This window comes from Ipomoea nil, unplaced genomic scaffold (genome assembly GCF_001879475.1).
Source record: "Ipomoea nil cultivar Tokyo-kokei standard unplaced genomic scaffold, Asagao_1.1 scaffold2805, whole genome shotgun sequence".
In the NCBI taxonomy this organism is placed as follows: Eukaryota; Viridiplantae; Streptophyta; class Magnoliopsida; order Solanales; family Convolvulaceae; genus Ipomoea; species Ipomoea nil.
In genome coordinates this window covers 4219892-4236183 of record NW_017619233.1, presented here as the reverse complement: position 1 = coordinate 4236183, position 16292 = coordinate 4219892, and the positions used below count along the sequence as shown (strand labels likewise).

The 16292-nt window shown below is 36.1% G+C and overlaps 4 protein-coding genes across 5 annotated transcripts; 3 read left to right on the top strand and 1 right to left on the bottom strand.

The window, feature by feature from the left end:
- Positions 1–1606: 1606 nt before the first annotated feature.
- On the top strand, positions 1607–10839 carry LOC109158134 (protein ALTERED XYLOGLUCAN 4-like). Of its 2 annotated transcripts, XM_019305967.1 has the most exons (4): positions 1607–1964; positions 2537–2820; positions 3765–4544; positions 10295–10839. In XM_019305967.1, the coding sequence occupies exons 1-3, from the start codon at positions 1745–1747 to the stop codon at positions 4536–4538; spliced, it is 1278 nt and encodes a 425-aa protein (XP_019161512.1). In that variant the 5' UTR covers positions 1607–1744; the 3' UTR covers positions 4539–4544; positions 10295–10839. The 2 variants fall into 2 exon arrangements, with proteins under 2 accessions (XP_019161512.1, XP_019161511.1); XM_019305966.1 differs by lacking the exon at positions 10295–10839 and having other exon boundaries at positions 3765–4928.
- LOC109158141 lies at positions 6714–7550 on the top strand. Its single transcript, XM_019305974.1, has one exon. The coding sequence runs from the start codon at positions 6818–6820 to the stop codon at positions 7517–7519; it is 702 nt and encodes a 233-aa protein (XP_019161519.1). The 5' UTR covers positions 6714–6817; the 3' UTR covers positions 7520–7550.
- Positions 8993–11472, top strand: LOC109158143 (mitochondrial pyruvate carrier 4). Its single transcript, XM_019305979.1, has 5 exons — positions 8993–9166; positions 9464–9562; positions 9741–9793; positions 10846–10919; positions 11125–11472. Exons 1-5 carry the CDS (start codon positions 9112–9114, stop codon positions 11168–11170), a joined length of 327 nt encoding a protein of 108 aa, XP_019161524.1. The 5' UTR covers positions 8993–9111; the 3' UTR covers positions 11171–11472.
- A 1574-nt stretch (positions 11473–13046) lies between these two features.
- On the bottom strand, positions 13047–16103 carry LOC109158137 (WAT1-related protein At5g40240-like). Its single transcript, XM_019305970.1, has 7 exons — positions 15739–16103; positions 15573–15635; positions 15349–15465; positions 14640–14883; positions 14083–14241; positions 13795–13946; positions 13047–13287 (listed from the first exon to the last, which is right to left on the bottom strand). The coding sequence occupies exons 1-7, from the start codon at positions 15939–15941 to the stop codon at positions 13146–13148; spliced, it is 1080 nt and encodes a 359-aa protein (XP_019161515.1). The 5' UTR covers positions 15942–16103; the 3' UTR covers positions 13047–13145.
- Between the last annotated feature and the right edge of the window lie 189 nt (positions 16104–16292).

Genomic DNA, 16292 nt, shown 5'->3' with positions numbered 1-16292 from the left:
TCCGACCACTTTTTGGTATCAACTTGATTTAAGATCACTTTCAGGTGGTCGGAAATTCCATAATTTCCAGTAGTGCGTGTCCACCTTGCAAGGTGGATACAGTTTTATGTTCATAATTACTGAACTATATGTTCATAATTATAAAGTTACATATTCATAATTTTTAAATTTCATATTCATAATTATTGAACTCTATATTCACAATTACAGAACTCTATGTTCATAATTACTAAACTATATATTCATAATTATAAAGCTATATATTCATAATTTTTGAACTTCATATTCACAATTACTGAATCTTTATATTCATTATTATAGAACTATATGTTCATAATTATAGAACTATATGTTCATAATTTTTGAACTATATATTCATAATTATGAACAGTTTTAGAACCGTGTCCCTCTTGCAAGTTGGACACGATTCTATAGCATAATTTGCCTCCATTGGACCTACTGGGCCGTTGGACGGTTGGACCTATGCCATCACTAGTCTTTTATATATATATACATACTTTCTCTGTCCTATTTTATTTGTCACACTTAGCTTACGATTTGTCAAACTAATTAATTTTTTTTTATTTTCTTTAGTATTTTTTTTTACTTATTTTTAAATTTGATTTTTTGTGTTTAATAGCACTTTTAGTATAGTTTCTAAATATATAAATTTTATATACTAATATCAAACTTAATATCATGAAAAATTAGATTAAAAATAACTTCAGTCAACCGAACCATACACATAAAATGAGACAGAGTTTTACTTAAATTTTTTTGTCGGTTAATTAAATTATGAAACATGATATGAGTTTTACTTCTGGGATCTCCACTTATCATTTTAGGGTCAATCATGCATGCATGTGGTTATCTTTCGCATTATTAGTTTGGATGCTGGCCTGGTCATGTGGAACTGGTATTAGTTGGTTGGGTGGTTTACCTAATCAGTATGACCAGATCTGCGGACCTAGCTTGTCGGTATTTGCTCGGCTAAAATAACCAATTACTCTATCCTGGTTTCATACCGTTCATGACTCATGAGTTGTAATTACCCATAAAGAGTCCAACCCTGTTGGTGTTTCCATTTTGATGTACAAATCACAATGCAATCATGGCCACATGTTAAGATCTGCGACCGGCATGGACAGCTCAGTTAGTTACATGAGTAAAGTTTGAAAATAATGACTCGAAATTGAGTTTCACAAACTCCTTTTGCCCAGCAAGCAAAGATCTAGCATCTGTGTTCAACTGAGTTATCATGATTTATATCCTTCCAGATGTTCAGTGTGACGGGGCTTGAGGGTCCTTGCTTTTTGAAAATAATGTTAAAATCAAGCGCTTACCATTACGCCAAAAACTATAGACAAGTGCTAGATTTAACTCTTTAGGGTTGTTCTTGCTAGGATTTGAACCAGTGACCAAGTAACGAATGTGCAATAACTTTATTTACTTATACCATCAAACATTTTCTAGAGTCAAGGTACTGAATTTGAACCTTTATCGGTCTTCACTCAACAATTTCTCCTGACTAATACTGGATTTGACCATTTACGGGCCTCCACCCAACACCACCAAATTAAAATTACCAGCTTGGCCTTCTCTGCATGCGGCAGCAGAGTCTGCCCACTGTCCTAACGAGTGACGACCTTCCTCCAGCTGTTATTGTCTCCATTCCCCAAACACCTTAGTTTTTAATCTTCTTCATTTTTCTTTCATCGAGACTGAGCTCTGCTTGTCTGGAGAGATGGATGCATCTCAGACCACCAAAAATCTCCACAACTGCCTCGTTAAGACCGAGAAACTTTTCGGCCTGGGAAGCACGGGTTTTCTGTGGTTCTATTCGCTCTTTTTTTCTCTTATTTTCTCCTTTTACATCTTTTCTTCTTCAACTCCGCACAAATTCACGCCCATCCAGGATAATGCCGACAATCCCGCAAATGCCTATTTTCAACACCTTCAAACAGGTGAGTAATATAATTACGTGTTCATATTCCTAAGCACTTTTTAGTTTTTGCGAATGTACAATTTTATTTTCTTATAACGTTATATATTTTCAAAATCCTGGGTGTTGGACCAGTCTTTTTAAGTCCTTTACTGGCCTTCCCGCCCAATAACCCTCAACCATCATGTGCTAGATTTGGCCTTTACTAGCTTCCACTCACCACATTGGTCATGTTTGATAAATAGTTGTTAGCTGATAGTTGGGTGATTAGATCAATTAGAGGGTATAACTAGTTGATAACATTCTGATAGTAGGAAGGTGTTTGGTAAATTAGTTGTTAGATGTTTGTTATAATTTCTTTTTTCAAAAAACTAATTGAAAAAACTGCTTTGAGCATCTTTTTTAATTTTAGCATTTTAGAGTTGAATTTTTACCCAAGTTAAACAATTAATAGTGGTTAAATAAGTCAAAATTAGTTTATAGGCTAATATTTTACCAAGCAGGGCCATTATCTTATATTGTACTGGTTATTTTAATTTCTTCTAGTTTTTAATGTTTTTTCTGCGTTGGTTGTTAAATGGTTATATGCGGTAGATAATGAAAGCTGTGACTTGTTTGATGGTGGGTGGGTTGAGGACAAGGAGGGTCCTCTATATTCAAATTTGAGCTGCCCAACAATCCCTTTGTCCAAAAATTGCTTCTATCATGGAAGGAAGGATAGAGATTTTGTTTACTGGAGATGGAAACCAGAAGGATGTGAGCTTCCTCGGTTCAACCCCAAAGCGTTTTTGAGCATTGTTCGAGGAAAAACAATGGCTTTCATTGGTGATTCACTTGCTCGGAATCATATGGAATCGCTTCTATGCCTTCTGTCTATGGTCAGCCTCTCTTAATTAGCTTCTTTAATTAATTTGCTACCATCCTTCTAATCCACACACACACACACATATATATATATATATATATATATATATATATGGGAGAGATAGACCGACACCCTTCTAAAACTGCAAACAAGACAAACCCACTTGAATTGAGAGTTCACAATAGGGAAAAAGTCCTTAAACTTTATTAAAAAGTCAATTATTAGGTGAACTTTTTAAAGTTGTAATTAAACTCATTAATATTTTATTTTATTGCAAGAAGCCAAAAAACAAGTTACTACAAGGGTTCTGGCACCATTTCTGACAAAAAAATCGATCGTCGTCGGTCGCCATCTCCGGAGGAGGCGACCAGATCCGATCGCCTTCTCTAGGAAGGCGACCATTTTTTGGTCGTTTGCTCCAAGAAGGCGACCATTTTCTTGTCGCCTCTCCGGAGGAGACAACCATTTTTTGTTCGCCTTCCGAGAGGAGGTGACGTCGCCTCTCTCTAGAAATTAGGTGACCAGTTTTGGTCAACTGGTCGCCTCTAGGCGTCAATGGTCAATTTTTTTGCAGAAATAATGTCGGAACCCTTGTGACCTAATATCACATGTCACTAACCTATTTTTAGATTTCATTGCACTAAAATAAAATGTTAATGTATTTAATTGTAACTATAAAAAATTTAGGCACCTGATTTGACTTTTCATATAAAATTTGAGGGCTTATTTGACCATTTTTAATTGATTTGTACTAGTCTCTATATCTGTTAATTATAGAGTTGCATTTATTACTGCACTGTTCGTATAACTGAAAAAGTCTATGCATAGAATCAATAATAATTGCATTACTTCTTCTTAACTAATACTCTTCACAGTGCATATGCCATAAAAACAACTTTTTCAGCAAATAATATTGTTGACTATGGACAAATATTCATTTTTAAATAAATGTTGCAGGAAGAAACACCAAGAAATGTATACGAGGATGCCGAGGACAAATTCAGAAGCTGGCATTTTCCCCACCACAACTTCACCCTCATGGTCCTCCGCTCAGAATTCCTTGTCCAAGCCACCCACAGGCTCATCAATGGCTCCTTCACAGGTGGTTTCCATTTGCACCTAGATCAACTGGATTCCAACTGGACCCAAAAGCTACCCATTATCGACTACGCCATTTTCTCCGACGCCCATTGGTTCCTCCGACCAAACTACCTGTACGAGGGTGGCAATCTCATAGGTTGTGTCTATTGCGGCGATCCAACCGTGAAGGATGTCGGCCCGGGTTTTGCTATCCGGAGAGCGTTCCGAGCTGCTCTCAAGTATGTGAACGAAAACCGCAATGGGGTTGTGGTGTTTTTGCGGACGTTTTCGCCGGCGCAGTTTGAGCATGGGGCGTGGAACAAGGGAGGGTTTTGTAATAGGACAAGAGGGTTGGCTAAGGAAGAGGTGAATGTTGGGGGGGATGATTGGGAGTTTAGGAACATTCAAGTTGAGGAGATTGAAAGGGCTAAAAGATATGGGGGAAAAAGAGGGAATAGGTTTGGGATTATAGATGTGACTAGAGCTATGTTAATGAGGCCGGATGGACACCCTGGGGAATTCTGGGGAAATAAATGGATGAAGGGTTATAGTGATTGCATACATTGGTGCTTACCAGGGCCTATTGACACTTGGAGTGAGCTTTTGTTACAGATGCTTCACAACACTAGTAGGGCTCTCAAGCAATCCTAGCTTGGGGTAGCTAGCATGTTGGGCAGAGGCCGGTGAAATGGGTGAATGATCATGTTCAGCACTCGATGATTAGAGGGATTGTTGGGTGGGTGCCGTTGAAGGGTCAAGTTCAGCATTCGATGGCTAGAGGGATTGTTGGGCGGGAGCCGGTGAAAGGCCTAGTCCAGCTCTCTCCTCTAAAAAAGGTGGTGGTATAAGGAAATAAAATTGTATTTTCGTTACGAGCTATAACTTTTAACATATCGGTAAGTACTTGATCCTAACATAGCATACTATGTTAGTCCCAAGCAAGTTAGAGTCTAGACTATAGGGGTTGAATATGCTTTAAGAAAATTTTTGAAGTTTTGAAAATTTGTATACAATAGAAGTCTTTTACTTGTATATTTTTAAGAAAACTTTTTTGTAGCTTAAGAGTTTGATCGTTTGTGTGCATGTGTGTGATATATATATGGATCAAGTAATAACAAAGCAAATAAAATAATTAAAGAAAGAGAGAGAAAGTTTATACTGATTTGGTGGATAGTGTGATCCCCCTACACCATTCTTCTCCTTCACACCAATGAAGAATTATATTCACTATGTAATTTTACTTCGATACAAAAGTTACAAGTGTATGTTAAGCCTTTCATAAAGCTCGATCACTAAGCTGGTTTAATTTGTTTCTTCTTCTCTTTTGATTGTCTTTCAAACAAGGGTCTTCAATTATTCCACAAGCCACCTTGATCTTCACTATCTTGCAATTGGCCTTTACACTAAGATTTGCCACAAAACTCTTTATAGGTTTGTTTGTTGTCTATATATATATGTGACTCTGTCGGTAGACTTCAACTTATATACTAGGTCTTCCTATCTGCTAGTTAGGTCTATGTTAGTTGGTATGCTAAACGTCTAATTCTTTTGATACTTGAAGTGTATCTTAGTTAAATTGAAGTTCATTGATTCCTGGTCTACTAGAATGTTTTTCTTTCGTGTGTAGGTTTGCTAAGTTAAGTCTTTGTCATTCATATCTATATTGGCTAGACCTATTTGAATTGCATGTTAATGTGGACTGAGTCCGATTTTAGTTTTTACAAAAAAAAAAGATTAAGAGTAGAAAATTACAAGTTAATTTGAGGGTCCGACCTAATTAAGGTGCTTAACTATGTGACATTACTTACCATCATCAAAATCTATCTAAATACGATTATTCTTAAGATCGAACTTCATCGTGCTTAATTTGATGATGCCTAAATCTTGACTTACAAAAAAAATGAAAAAGAAATATCTAATAATCACATTATATGTAGGGATGGCAATGTGGCGGGGTGGGTGCGAGGTTATATACTTTGCCCCCGCACCCGCATTCCCAACCCGCACCCGCGCGGATAATGAAATTCCTACCCCATACCCACCCCGCGGAGATTTTGCGCGTGCGGGTAATACCCAACCAGCAACTCTAATTATTAATATTATAATTAAATCTAATAAAAAATTTATACTGTAATTCTAATTATCACATGGATTTTTTTTTATAAGTTTGAACATAATTCTAAAATTTAATAAGAGTCAATGAAGTTAATCCTTAATTGGAACTAAAATTGTGTTGGTAGTATAAATTGTACTAAGTGTTTACTCATTATGTTATTTGTGTTGTTCCTATTCAATTTTCATTAACAAAAAAACTAAGAAGTTTAATTCATTATGCATTTTTAATTATAAAATATACATAAATTTATAGATAAATGAATACTAATAACAATATATATAAGTGCGGGTGCGGGGCGGGGATACCTCCCCCGCACCCGCCTCATACCTGCGCGGGTATATAAGATTTCTCCTATACCTGCACCTATTATCCAAATTGTGCGGGTATTTTAATACCCATAAGGGCGGGGATGCGGGGAACCCATTGGGTGCAGGTAGAATTGTCATCTCTAATTATATGTATGCACACACCCTAACACAAAGATGTACATATCTAGTAATCACTTTTTGTCTATAAGTTATACTAAAATTGTAAATTGCGTCTCTATTGTTTTATTAGTAAAGGGACAAAAAGTGCAACGTCAATGATAATTTAAGGACGAAAAGTGAGTATGACCAACACCTCGAGACGAATTCTACAATTAATTACCCTATAACTTAGAGACGAAATTTGTAAAATTTTCTATTTTTTATTTTGATTTGAATTCTTATCTTTTTACCAAAGTACCCCTGGATCGGAGACTCAAACCGTTCCGCACCCTAATTGGAAAAACGACCGACCATAGATAGTTCTATCGCTACGGGGATAGCTAAAAATGGCCTCTCCTCCACTAACAGTCTTCACAGACTCCTCTAATCCCTTTTTACACAACAAAGCCGCCATTCTTGTCCATCAATTCCGAATTTCCTCCACAGGTCGCCGGAGGCTTTCTCACAGGCCGATCGTCCGAGCGTCTATTAGCCGCCGGCAGCTGATAACCGCCGCCGTGATTGCAGCCTCGTCGTCTAAAGCTGCCGACACGGGAGAGATCCGAGCTAATTTTAGTACTAACAAATCCAAGCAGGAGAGACGACCAAGATTCTTCGACTTAGAGGCCAGAAAGATGTGCTGGGCCAAGGCCGAAACCGTTCCCGGTCGAGATCCCGGGAGGTGGAGAAAAGACGCCGCGGGAAACATTGTCGGCAAGCGTTTTCACAGCTGCCAAGGTTGCCTCTGCTTCGAGTACGACCATGTTATCCCCTTCTCCAAAGGCGGCGAGTCGGTGCCGGAAAATTGTCAAATTCTTCAGACCAAGGTCAATAGGTTCAAAGCAGACAAGGTTGCGGTTGACAAAACGCAACTGAAAGGGTATTCTTGCGCCATCAATTTCAGTGACAAAGAACTTGACACCATTGAGATTGGTGTTTATGGAGACATTATGCGACCGGGGAACCGATGCCGTGTCGCAACTATTGATGAAATGGTCGGAATATACAAGTCTAAAAACACCATTGTTACTTGCAACTCTGGGAATTGAAGTACATACTATGTATGTTCAAATCTTGTTGCATTTAGATATATCTACTTCCTTTTCTGATATCGTCATCAACAGCAGAACTACACTTCTCTTCCCTAACACACAAAACTTTAAGGTCCTGTTTGGTAAAATGACTGTTAGTTGATAGCGGTTTGCTGATAGCTGTTTGCTGTTAGCTGATTGTGTTAATTAAAGGGTATAAATAGTTGATAATATTAGATAATTGTAGAAAAGTGTTTGGTAAATTAGCTGTTAGCTGATAGCTGTTTGGTATAATTTCTTTTCTTAAAAAGCTAATTGAAAAAGTTACTTAAAGTAACTTTTTGAATTTTAGCCTTTTGGAGTTGCAAAAAGCTAATTAACCAAACATTTTTATTGATATTTTAACTAAATCAAACAATTAATACTGGTCAAATAAGTCAAAATTAACCTATAAGCCAATTTTTTACCAAACACTGCCTAAGTCAACCAAGAACTACATCTTTAAGTCATATGTACTACGAAGAGCAAAAAAAAAAAAAAACACCCAAAACTTGTCGCCATAAAAAAAAACACCCAAAACTTGTCGCCATTATTGAATACATAAAGCTACCATACACACTTGCAATTACAAAAACAATGTAACCCAAAATTAATATCATGTGCAAACCAAACCCACACCCACATACATATACATAATAACTACTTTAACTAAAGCATACTTTGTAGGATGGAGGTTCACAAGTTCGCTTGCTTCTCGCTCACAGGTTTGCTTGAAGAAATTTTGCTTCTTGTGCAGTCATTCATTGATGAAGATGCAAACAACAATGATGGATTTGTGGGATTGGGGTGATTCATGGGATTTGTGAATATGTGGGACTAATAATAAAAAGGAATATATTTTATTTAAAAAGTTAATTGATTAGTGAATAAATCGAGATCTACATAGGTACCATCGTAGCTTTAAAATCAAAATATGAAATCATAATTATACTTTTGAAGTTAAAATTATTGTAAAATGAATAAAGTAATAGATAATGAAAACGACTATACAAGTAAGGTTCAAAATGAGAAGAAAAATTAGACAGAAAATAGAGAAAAATATTAAATTATGATAAGGAAAAAGTTATGCCCACAAAATAAGGAGAAAGAGAGAAAAAAAAGATAGAAATGCTCTAAAATTGCATCCAACCCACTATGGCACTAACTCACAAAATAGCTTATCATGCATTCAATACGATGGTCTGGTGGGTGAAAAATATCATTTAAACAGCTTATCATGCTCTCAATGAATTGGTCTAGTAAATGATAAGTATCACTTGAACGGATTGAATTTATGTTATATTTTTTATGTACAAAAGTGTATAATTTGATCTAAATTGATATGATTTACCTCGTAATAATTTATGATATAGAAAGTAAAAACACAGAGGAACTAAGTTATTTTTATTTATTAAAAAAAAAGCCTATCGTATTCAAGCACGGGCTTATTTTGCCGGTTTTCTGTTTAGGTGTCAATTTTGACAAAATCTCATTCTTTGAACGCAGCCTCTCCGCTATAGGCAGATACACTCAGTGGGCGAGTTCTTCTTCTTCCTCTTCATCCATCATTCATGGCAACCTCCAAGCTCCAAGCTCTCTGGAATCACCCCGCTGGCCCTAAAACCAGTCAGTTCTCGCCTTTCTTTAAAATTCCTTCTTTAGATTAGAATACTTATATCCGTTCTAGGTTTGTATTTCATTTTCTTAAATTTTTCTGCTTTTAGAAATTCGTTGAATCGATACGCAATAGAAATTAGTCAGTGATTGCGTTAATAAATCAGGCAAAAAAGGAGATAGTAAAAATGAATCGGTCGAAGACGAGATTCTGAGAGGGATCGGAATTAGATTAGGAACAATCTGGATCGGAATTAGACGAGATTCTGATAGATAACTGATTTGTATTCTTTTGTTTTGTTATTCTAGTTCATTTCTGGGCACCAACCTTCAAGTGGGGTATTAGCATAGCTAACATTGCTGACTTTGCTAAACCACCAGAGAAGCTCTCCTATCCCCAGCAGATAGGTATGTCCCTGTAATCTATGCATCCTCTCAAACTCCATCACCCTTGTCTAGGTATTTTGGTATGTGGTTAAACGTCGAAACAGCTTTCAGCGAGCTTCTAATAGCAGCAATGTTATTCTTATTCACTGCATTTAGGTAGATATTGTAATTTGGCTTAATGCTCTTATCATCCATGCAGCGGTTACTGCCACTGGAGTTATCTGGTCACGCTATAGCACTGTAATTACACCAGTAAGTTCCTGGCTTTATAATCTGTAAAACATTCATGTAGAATTGTATCATTTTTATATGAATTTTAAAATACAAAATTTTAGGGAGCAAGACATTGTGTAAAACTGTAAAAGCTAAAAGCAGATGAGAAACAGAAGCTAACTATGCAAACCTTCCAAGTTTTGTGAAATTGATAGCAATAATTTCCAAAATACATGATTCCTCTTTAGCCCACTAAAAAAAAGAAAATAAGAAATGTACTGATTGATAGCATGCCTTGTACTTCATGTTGTACAATCTCTAGTGTATAGTTACAGCTAAGAGCTGAAATATCAGTTGCTGTAAGCAACCAAGCATCCATGTTTGGTTAGTTTTGTACTGTGATTATATAAATTGCAGGTTTTGTTGTTTCAATTCAAATACTTGATTCATATTCCTTAGGCATATTAATTACTATATCAATACCTGTGTTCCCATCCTAGTAATTCAGGTAAAGCTTATGCTATATTAGACATATCTGTTCATCTTCTGTTACTTATCTTTTTCTTTTCTTCTCTTGAGTGGGAATGGAGACAAGACCAGAAGATCTTTACCTGGAACTTGACATATTAGAGAACATAAAATAATGAACACTCCTTTTTGCCTTGGCTTAATTATTCTGATTTACTAATCATCTACTAGAACGATTGGCCATTTCTGAAAGTATGGTTGTGTTAGAACCAATGAGTCTTTCTATAGAAACCTTTCCCCAACTGTTTTTGGATGGCGTTCTGTTTCTTGCACAACGAAGTATTGCCTTCTACTAATAATATCCTCCCTGCTTCTTGTATACTATTCAATCATGTTAAGTGCTTATGTCTGTCTGCTGCATGTGTGCAAACAAAAGGAGTTTCATTTTGCCTACCTTTACTATACATTTTATGTATTTTATGTATGTGGAATCAGTACCCTCAGAGCTACTCTCTTTGTCTTTTTGGACTCATCTTTAACGATTTGTGTAGAGCTTTTGGTATCTGAAGTATAATTCTGAACCCTCTTGGTTTCTTTTCCAAATCATTGATTCTGAATTGCAGAAGAACTGGAACCTATTTAGTGTAAATGTGGCCATGGCAGGCACCGGCATCTACCAACTTACTCGAAAAATAAGGTATATCAGATTTTCTTAATTTCATATTGTTTAGTTGCTTGCCAACTTAAGTCAAGTGGATTTTCATCCTTTGAAGATGAAAAATTATTAGCTCAGCTCCATTCCCAAGTGAACAATGGGAATATATCTATCTTACTTAAAATTGTGCAGAATATTATTATATATTTCTTAGTATGTTTACCTCGCAATTTTTTATATCCTTCAGGCATGATTATTTTAACGAAGAGCATGCAGCTGTAGCAAAAGAGTGATGATGGAAACCGCTTCACTCCATCACTGTACTCGACTTTAGTTGTTGCTGAGTCACTTCTCAAAGATCCTTATTTGTATATCGCCTTTAGTGACTTTTCTTGTTTTCCCTATGTTATACATTTGGATTTTGTATGTTCTTTCATCAAAATCCACAAATCAAACAACAATAAGGCTAGTTGCTTTCAGAATTGCAACATTGCATCTATGATTTACATGTGGTTTTACTGTTGAGTATTTTTGTTGCCATGAACTAAGAGCTATTGCTGCTATGGCGAAAATATTCTCCTCTTTTTTGTTTTTATCTCGTTTCTCAACAAGGTTTGATCATTTTGGACTGCTTTACCTATGGGGTATTACCATGGGGATTTCCTACACAGTACAATGAGAATTTTTGTCAAAACGCTAATTATTAACGACTGCGCAAGGCTGGGGCTCCTTACACTCGAGGATATTAGTCTTTTGTTTAGCTTTTCTATTTGGAGCTGAGCTCTTCCTTCCAAAAAAAAAAAAAAAAAAAAAAAAAATGATTGTGCAAGGCTTGAGTTCCTTCTTTATTGGTCAATTTTATGCAACTAGCATGACTTGTATGTATTCAACTATCTTTGTATGCCTAGGAGTTAATATCCGATTTGGTCTTCAACTATGTCGGTTTTACTGATACAATCTTGAACTTTTAATCTTACACAAAACACAATTAAACTCTTACTATGAAAACCATTAACTAGTTTGGTCTTATGTTGAATTCCCCATCTATTTTTAAGAATATTTTTAAAATACTAGTGAGTCACGCTATTAGCTTCTTCTAAGTCATTTATATACGCTAGATAAGAAGCCCTAAACAATTCCACATTTTCTATACATAATGCAATTAATTCAGAAGAAGAGAGTTATGATTCATCAAATAGTAAGAATCAAAAATTATTTGTTCAAAATGTTGAAGGATTTCAAGTTAGGCAAGTTTTGAAGATATGCTTTTTAGGTTTGGGTTTGGTTAAAGAGAGAAAGAAGGATTTAGTCGAGAGTTATGAGAGATACAAAGGAAACTTATTTAGATTGCTTCTATGATCCACCTTACAAGCTACATAGAGGCTCTTTATATAGATAACCTCGAGGGTAACATAGGTATTTAAATATTCGTAAAGTCATAAAGACTATAGTATATTACATTACTTTGTCTAAAGATTATGGTAGGCTATATTACTGAAATTTAAAAAGCTTTGAGTCAACAATTACTTTATTTTGTTTTTACATAGATATTTCTAAAGAAATATAGTACTTTTTCTGTCATAATACTTTATCTTCTTCTCTTTTTCTTTCAGTTGGCCTTGTTGATAAGCTTGAATTGTCGGTCAAGATTCTTTTTTTGGTCATGTTATTTGTTCAATCCGCTACCAAAATGTGGATTGGATAGGAATAAATTTGACAAATCCTTATTCACCCCTATCAAATGGTACCATCACAAATACCTACACTATAGAAATAGATCCTTGCATACCATTGTACCAACATTTATCATTTTTAAGTTTGTAGGGAAAAAATGTTAATTATATATATACTTTGTACATCCCCCTATTGTCAATTATACCACAACTAGACACTGTTATAATGTAGTATCTGTTCATATAAATTTTTCAATCTATCCCATTTGAGAGAACCACAATTATGCCGCTTGACCACAAGGTTTGGTTACAATTTTGATTTTTAAACCCATGCCTGCCATTAGTAACTTTATTTATGCATCATGTTGTACCATCCCCAGTTTCAGGTCAAAAAAAAAAAATATTCCTTTCTTCCTGCGTTATACTAAGCATTTGTTTTTACAATTAATAACAAGAGAGCTAATAATACTCCGTAGTATGTAAAGCATACAATAACTTAATGAGAAATAACATTTTACAACATTATCTTTTCTAACCATATAGAGAAAAGAGAAGAGTATTATACAGTAGTTTGCTTTTGTGTTTGACTGAAAGCTCACTTGTGTAACAGAGGTGATCTTCCATTTGGTGATTCAGGTTCACACACAATCTCCTCAAGCTCCACCATAGCTTTCTCTTTGGCCTTCCCCCACATCACCGTATAAAATCCAACGATAATGATTATTGCTCCAATCACACTGCCCATAATTATATGGATTAGATCTACATAAACAACTCTCAGTAATTCGCGCAACCACTACCCGAGGGTAGAGTTGTCAATGCAGGCTGGCAAGATGGGACCCGCCAAAATGCGGGCCTAAGTAAGGGCAGCCTACCCTGCCCCCTTAGGCCTGTGGGTCCGCAAAAGCCCACCAGCCTGCCCCGCCTAACATACGGGCGAGCTAAAAACCCCACTCTAATATGGGTTTTAAAAACTTGACCTCGCTCCGCCCTTCTGGCGGGGCGGGACGGGCTAACCCGTTTTGACGGCTCTAGGTAAATCCCGCCTTTTGACCCTAGTTGAAAAAGGACCAGATAGAAGTAAACCAGCCTAGGTTACCCCTGACCGGCTCAAACTAAGAAGGTTGAGATTTAAACTCGTGAGCTTGTGATTACAAAGTTGTATCCTTAGCCATCTTAGCTGGGATTACCAGTTACCCCAAACAACTCTCATTAGTAATTATCATCAAAGTATGACATTTTACCTCCCCAAATGAAGAGCGTCTCCCAAGAACAAGTAACTCGTGAAAGCTGCAATGACCACGAACAGGGGCTTGAACGTGGCTACGTAAAGAGGACCCTTCTGTTCCAAGCACCAAGTCGTAACATTTCGGTTGAACACAGCACCAAATATTGCCTAGAGCAAGGATTGGTTAGTCTTCACCAATGTAAACCATCATTATCGAGAAGGTGGAGGCCGGAGGAACAAACACAAGTTTATGGTGATAATAACAAAATAATGTTTGAACTCGAGTAGAGTAGAAATTTCTTACTGAAAGAACAACTGCTATAATCCCAATTCCAGGCACCAGGATCCAAGCCTCTAGATTCCTTTCCATAAATAGAGAGAAAATGGCACATTGGATGGTCCCAAAGCAACAAGTGAAGAACACTATAGTAATTTGTTCAGGGAATTCCTTTACAGTAGCTGTCTGAAAGTATAAAAGTAGGATATAATCATAATCTAGCACTCAAAGGTCATGTTTGGTAATATAGTTAGTAGATTAAAAAAAGTTGCTCAAAGTAGCTTTTTCAATAAGCTTTTTGAGAAAGTCATTTTGCATGTAATCAGCTATCAGCTAACAGCTAATTTATCAAACACTTCTCTATAATCAGCTAATGCTATCAACTACTCAAACTCACTAACTCAATCAGCTAACAGCTATTTACCAAACACCGCCAAAATAAATGCATCAGAAAACATATAAATGTCAACTCATGATTAATTCCTTAATGAAAATGCAAGTTATGAAGCATAAGCTTTGCACTAGAGACCTCATCAAGATATTGCACCAGTTAGAAGGGGCAAGTAAGTTTGAATTCATTTTACCTGAAGAACATTCCATCCAGATAACATAAGACTGGCACCTGTAAATAGAACGCCTCCAAGTACCCAATTTGACTGTTGTGCCTCTACAGTCTGATCAGGTGCATTATTGGCATCAGAAGATGAAGTATATCCCAGGATTATTGGGCCTTCATACAAAGTCATGACAGATGCCCCTATAATCGCCACTATGGTGCCCAAGGATTTTGCTTGACTGCTAGCTTTTCTTACATCTAACTTCTCCATCCTATAAGCTTTTAAAATTAGCAAGAATTGCACAACAACAATAAGAAATTCAATATTATCTAACTTAAACTCCATAACATGTAGAAAGATCCTTCATAGCCTTAAACTAATGCCGTTTAGGTTCTGTTTGGCAGAACTTATAGCTTATTTTAAGCTATAAATAAACTATAACTTCTGTTTGGTAAAGCATAGGGAGCTTAAAATAACAGTTTATTTTAAAACACTACCCTAATGAGCGTTTCAAAATAAGCTAATAGCTACTGGTTTTTAAGCGCTAGGTATGCCAAACAAAGTCTCAGAGTTTTAGGAGATTCAACATATTCTCACCTAATCACCTATTAATCCAATTAGTGATTCTTTATGACAAAATGAACATATACTATCATCTAAACCATGATTCTTTATGACAAATTGGTTTTATTTGACTAACAAATTTTGAAGGATTAGTCAAGACATGCTTAATTACCTGAAAATTACAGCAAGCAAAAATGTAAAACCAGGGATTAAATTGCTAATGCCACCTTCCAGAGTTGGGGAGCTGTATTTGAGCCCTTCAAAGAGACATATCTGCATCAAACAAATCCTGCAGTGCATTTCATTCTTCAATTTAGACATTCAATTCTCTTTCAAGCATTTCCCATTACAAAAACAACAAAACAAAAGGGATAAAGTTTGAATTTTTTTTAATACCCAAGCAAGCCGAGGATGAAACATTTACATAGGACAGAGAAGGTGAGAGAAGGCACATCACTTCTGAAACATTAAAAAAAAACATCAAAACCCAGAAATATGAGCTAATTAGACAAGATTGATATGGGAATTTGGTGTAGAATTGAAGGGATTAATTATATTATACCTGCGGCGTCTGATGATGAAGGTGGGAAGAAGAAGAAGGGTGCCGAGGAAATTGTAATAAACAATGTAGACAAGAGTGCTGAGACCCGCGTTCATGGCAGCTTTAGATAGTGTTCCAATGGCGACCTCCACGCACTCCACCGCTATCATTGCTGCAAAGGGTAAAACTTCCCCGCTTAAAAACTGGTTCCCCATTGCCACCATATCCCAACTCTCCAACTCTTTCGCTACCACGTACAAGTCCCCGAGACACCATATAGCACACAGAAACACTATTCTTTTTTTCTTTATAGTTTTTTCATTCTAAGGAAAATAAGAACGTAGCCGCCACCCACCACGGAAGCTAGGTAGGTAGGTGTAAAGGAGCACCAGACTAAGTAGTTGGCTGCAAAGTTTATGTAGCAAAATAGAGAGCACATAAATTCTAAAATTATTTTATCTGTTTCATTTAGTATTTATAATAAAAAAAATTCAAAAAAAATATTTTTTTATTTTATTTAATATTACATTATAATATGCTTCACATTTTTTAAAATTAACAAACTTTTATTTTTG

What these genes read in the sequence shown, in the direction of transcription:
- LOC109158134 (XM_019305967.1), top strand. Translation starts at nt 1,745, where the DNA reads ATGGATGCATCTCAGACCACCAAAAATCTCCACAACTGCCTCGTTAAG. An exon ending in TTTTCAACACCTTCAAACAG is followed by an intron (nt 1,965 to 2,536) that starts GTGAGTAATATA and finishes TATATGCGGTAG; the next exon opens with ATAATGAAAGCTGTGACTTG. An exon ending in TTCTATGCCTTCTGTCTATG is followed by an intron (nt 2,821 to 3,764) that starts GTCAGCCTCTCT and finishes TAAATGTTGCAG; the next exon opens with GAAGAAACACCAAGAAATGT.
- LOC109158141 (XM_019305974.1), top strand. Translation starts at nt 6,818, where the DNA reads ATGGCCTCTCCTCCACTAACAGTCTTCACAGACTCCTCTAATCCCTTT.
- LOC109158143 (XM_019305979.1), top strand. Translation starts at nt 9,112, where the DNA reads ATGGCAACCTCCAAGCTCCAAGCTCTCTGGAATCACCCCGCTGGCCCT. An exon ending in CCCCGCTGGCCCTAAAACCA is followed by an intron (nt 9,167 to 9,463) that starts GTCAGTTCTCGC and finishes TTGTTATTCTAG; the next exon opens with TTCATTTCTGGGCACCAACC. An exon ending in CAACTTACTCGAAAAATAAG is followed by an intron (nt 10,920 to 11,124) that starts GTATATCAGATT and finishes TATATCCTTCAG; the next exon opens with GCATGATTATTTTAACGAAG.
- LOC109158137 (XM_019305970.1), bottom strand. Translation starts at nt 15,941, where the DNA reads ATGGTGGCAATGGGGAACCAGTTTTTAAGCGGGGAAGTTTTACCCTTT. An exon ending in TTCATCCTCGGCTTGCTTGG is followed by an intron (nt 15,466 to 15,572) that starts GTATTAAAAAAA and finishes AATGCACTGCAG; the next exon opens with GATTTGTTTGATGCAGATAT. An exon ending in CTGGATGGAATGTTCTTCAG is followed by an intron (nt 14,242 to 14,639) that starts GTAAAATGAATT and finishes TTATACTTTCAG; the next exon opens with ACAGCTACTGTAAAGGAATT.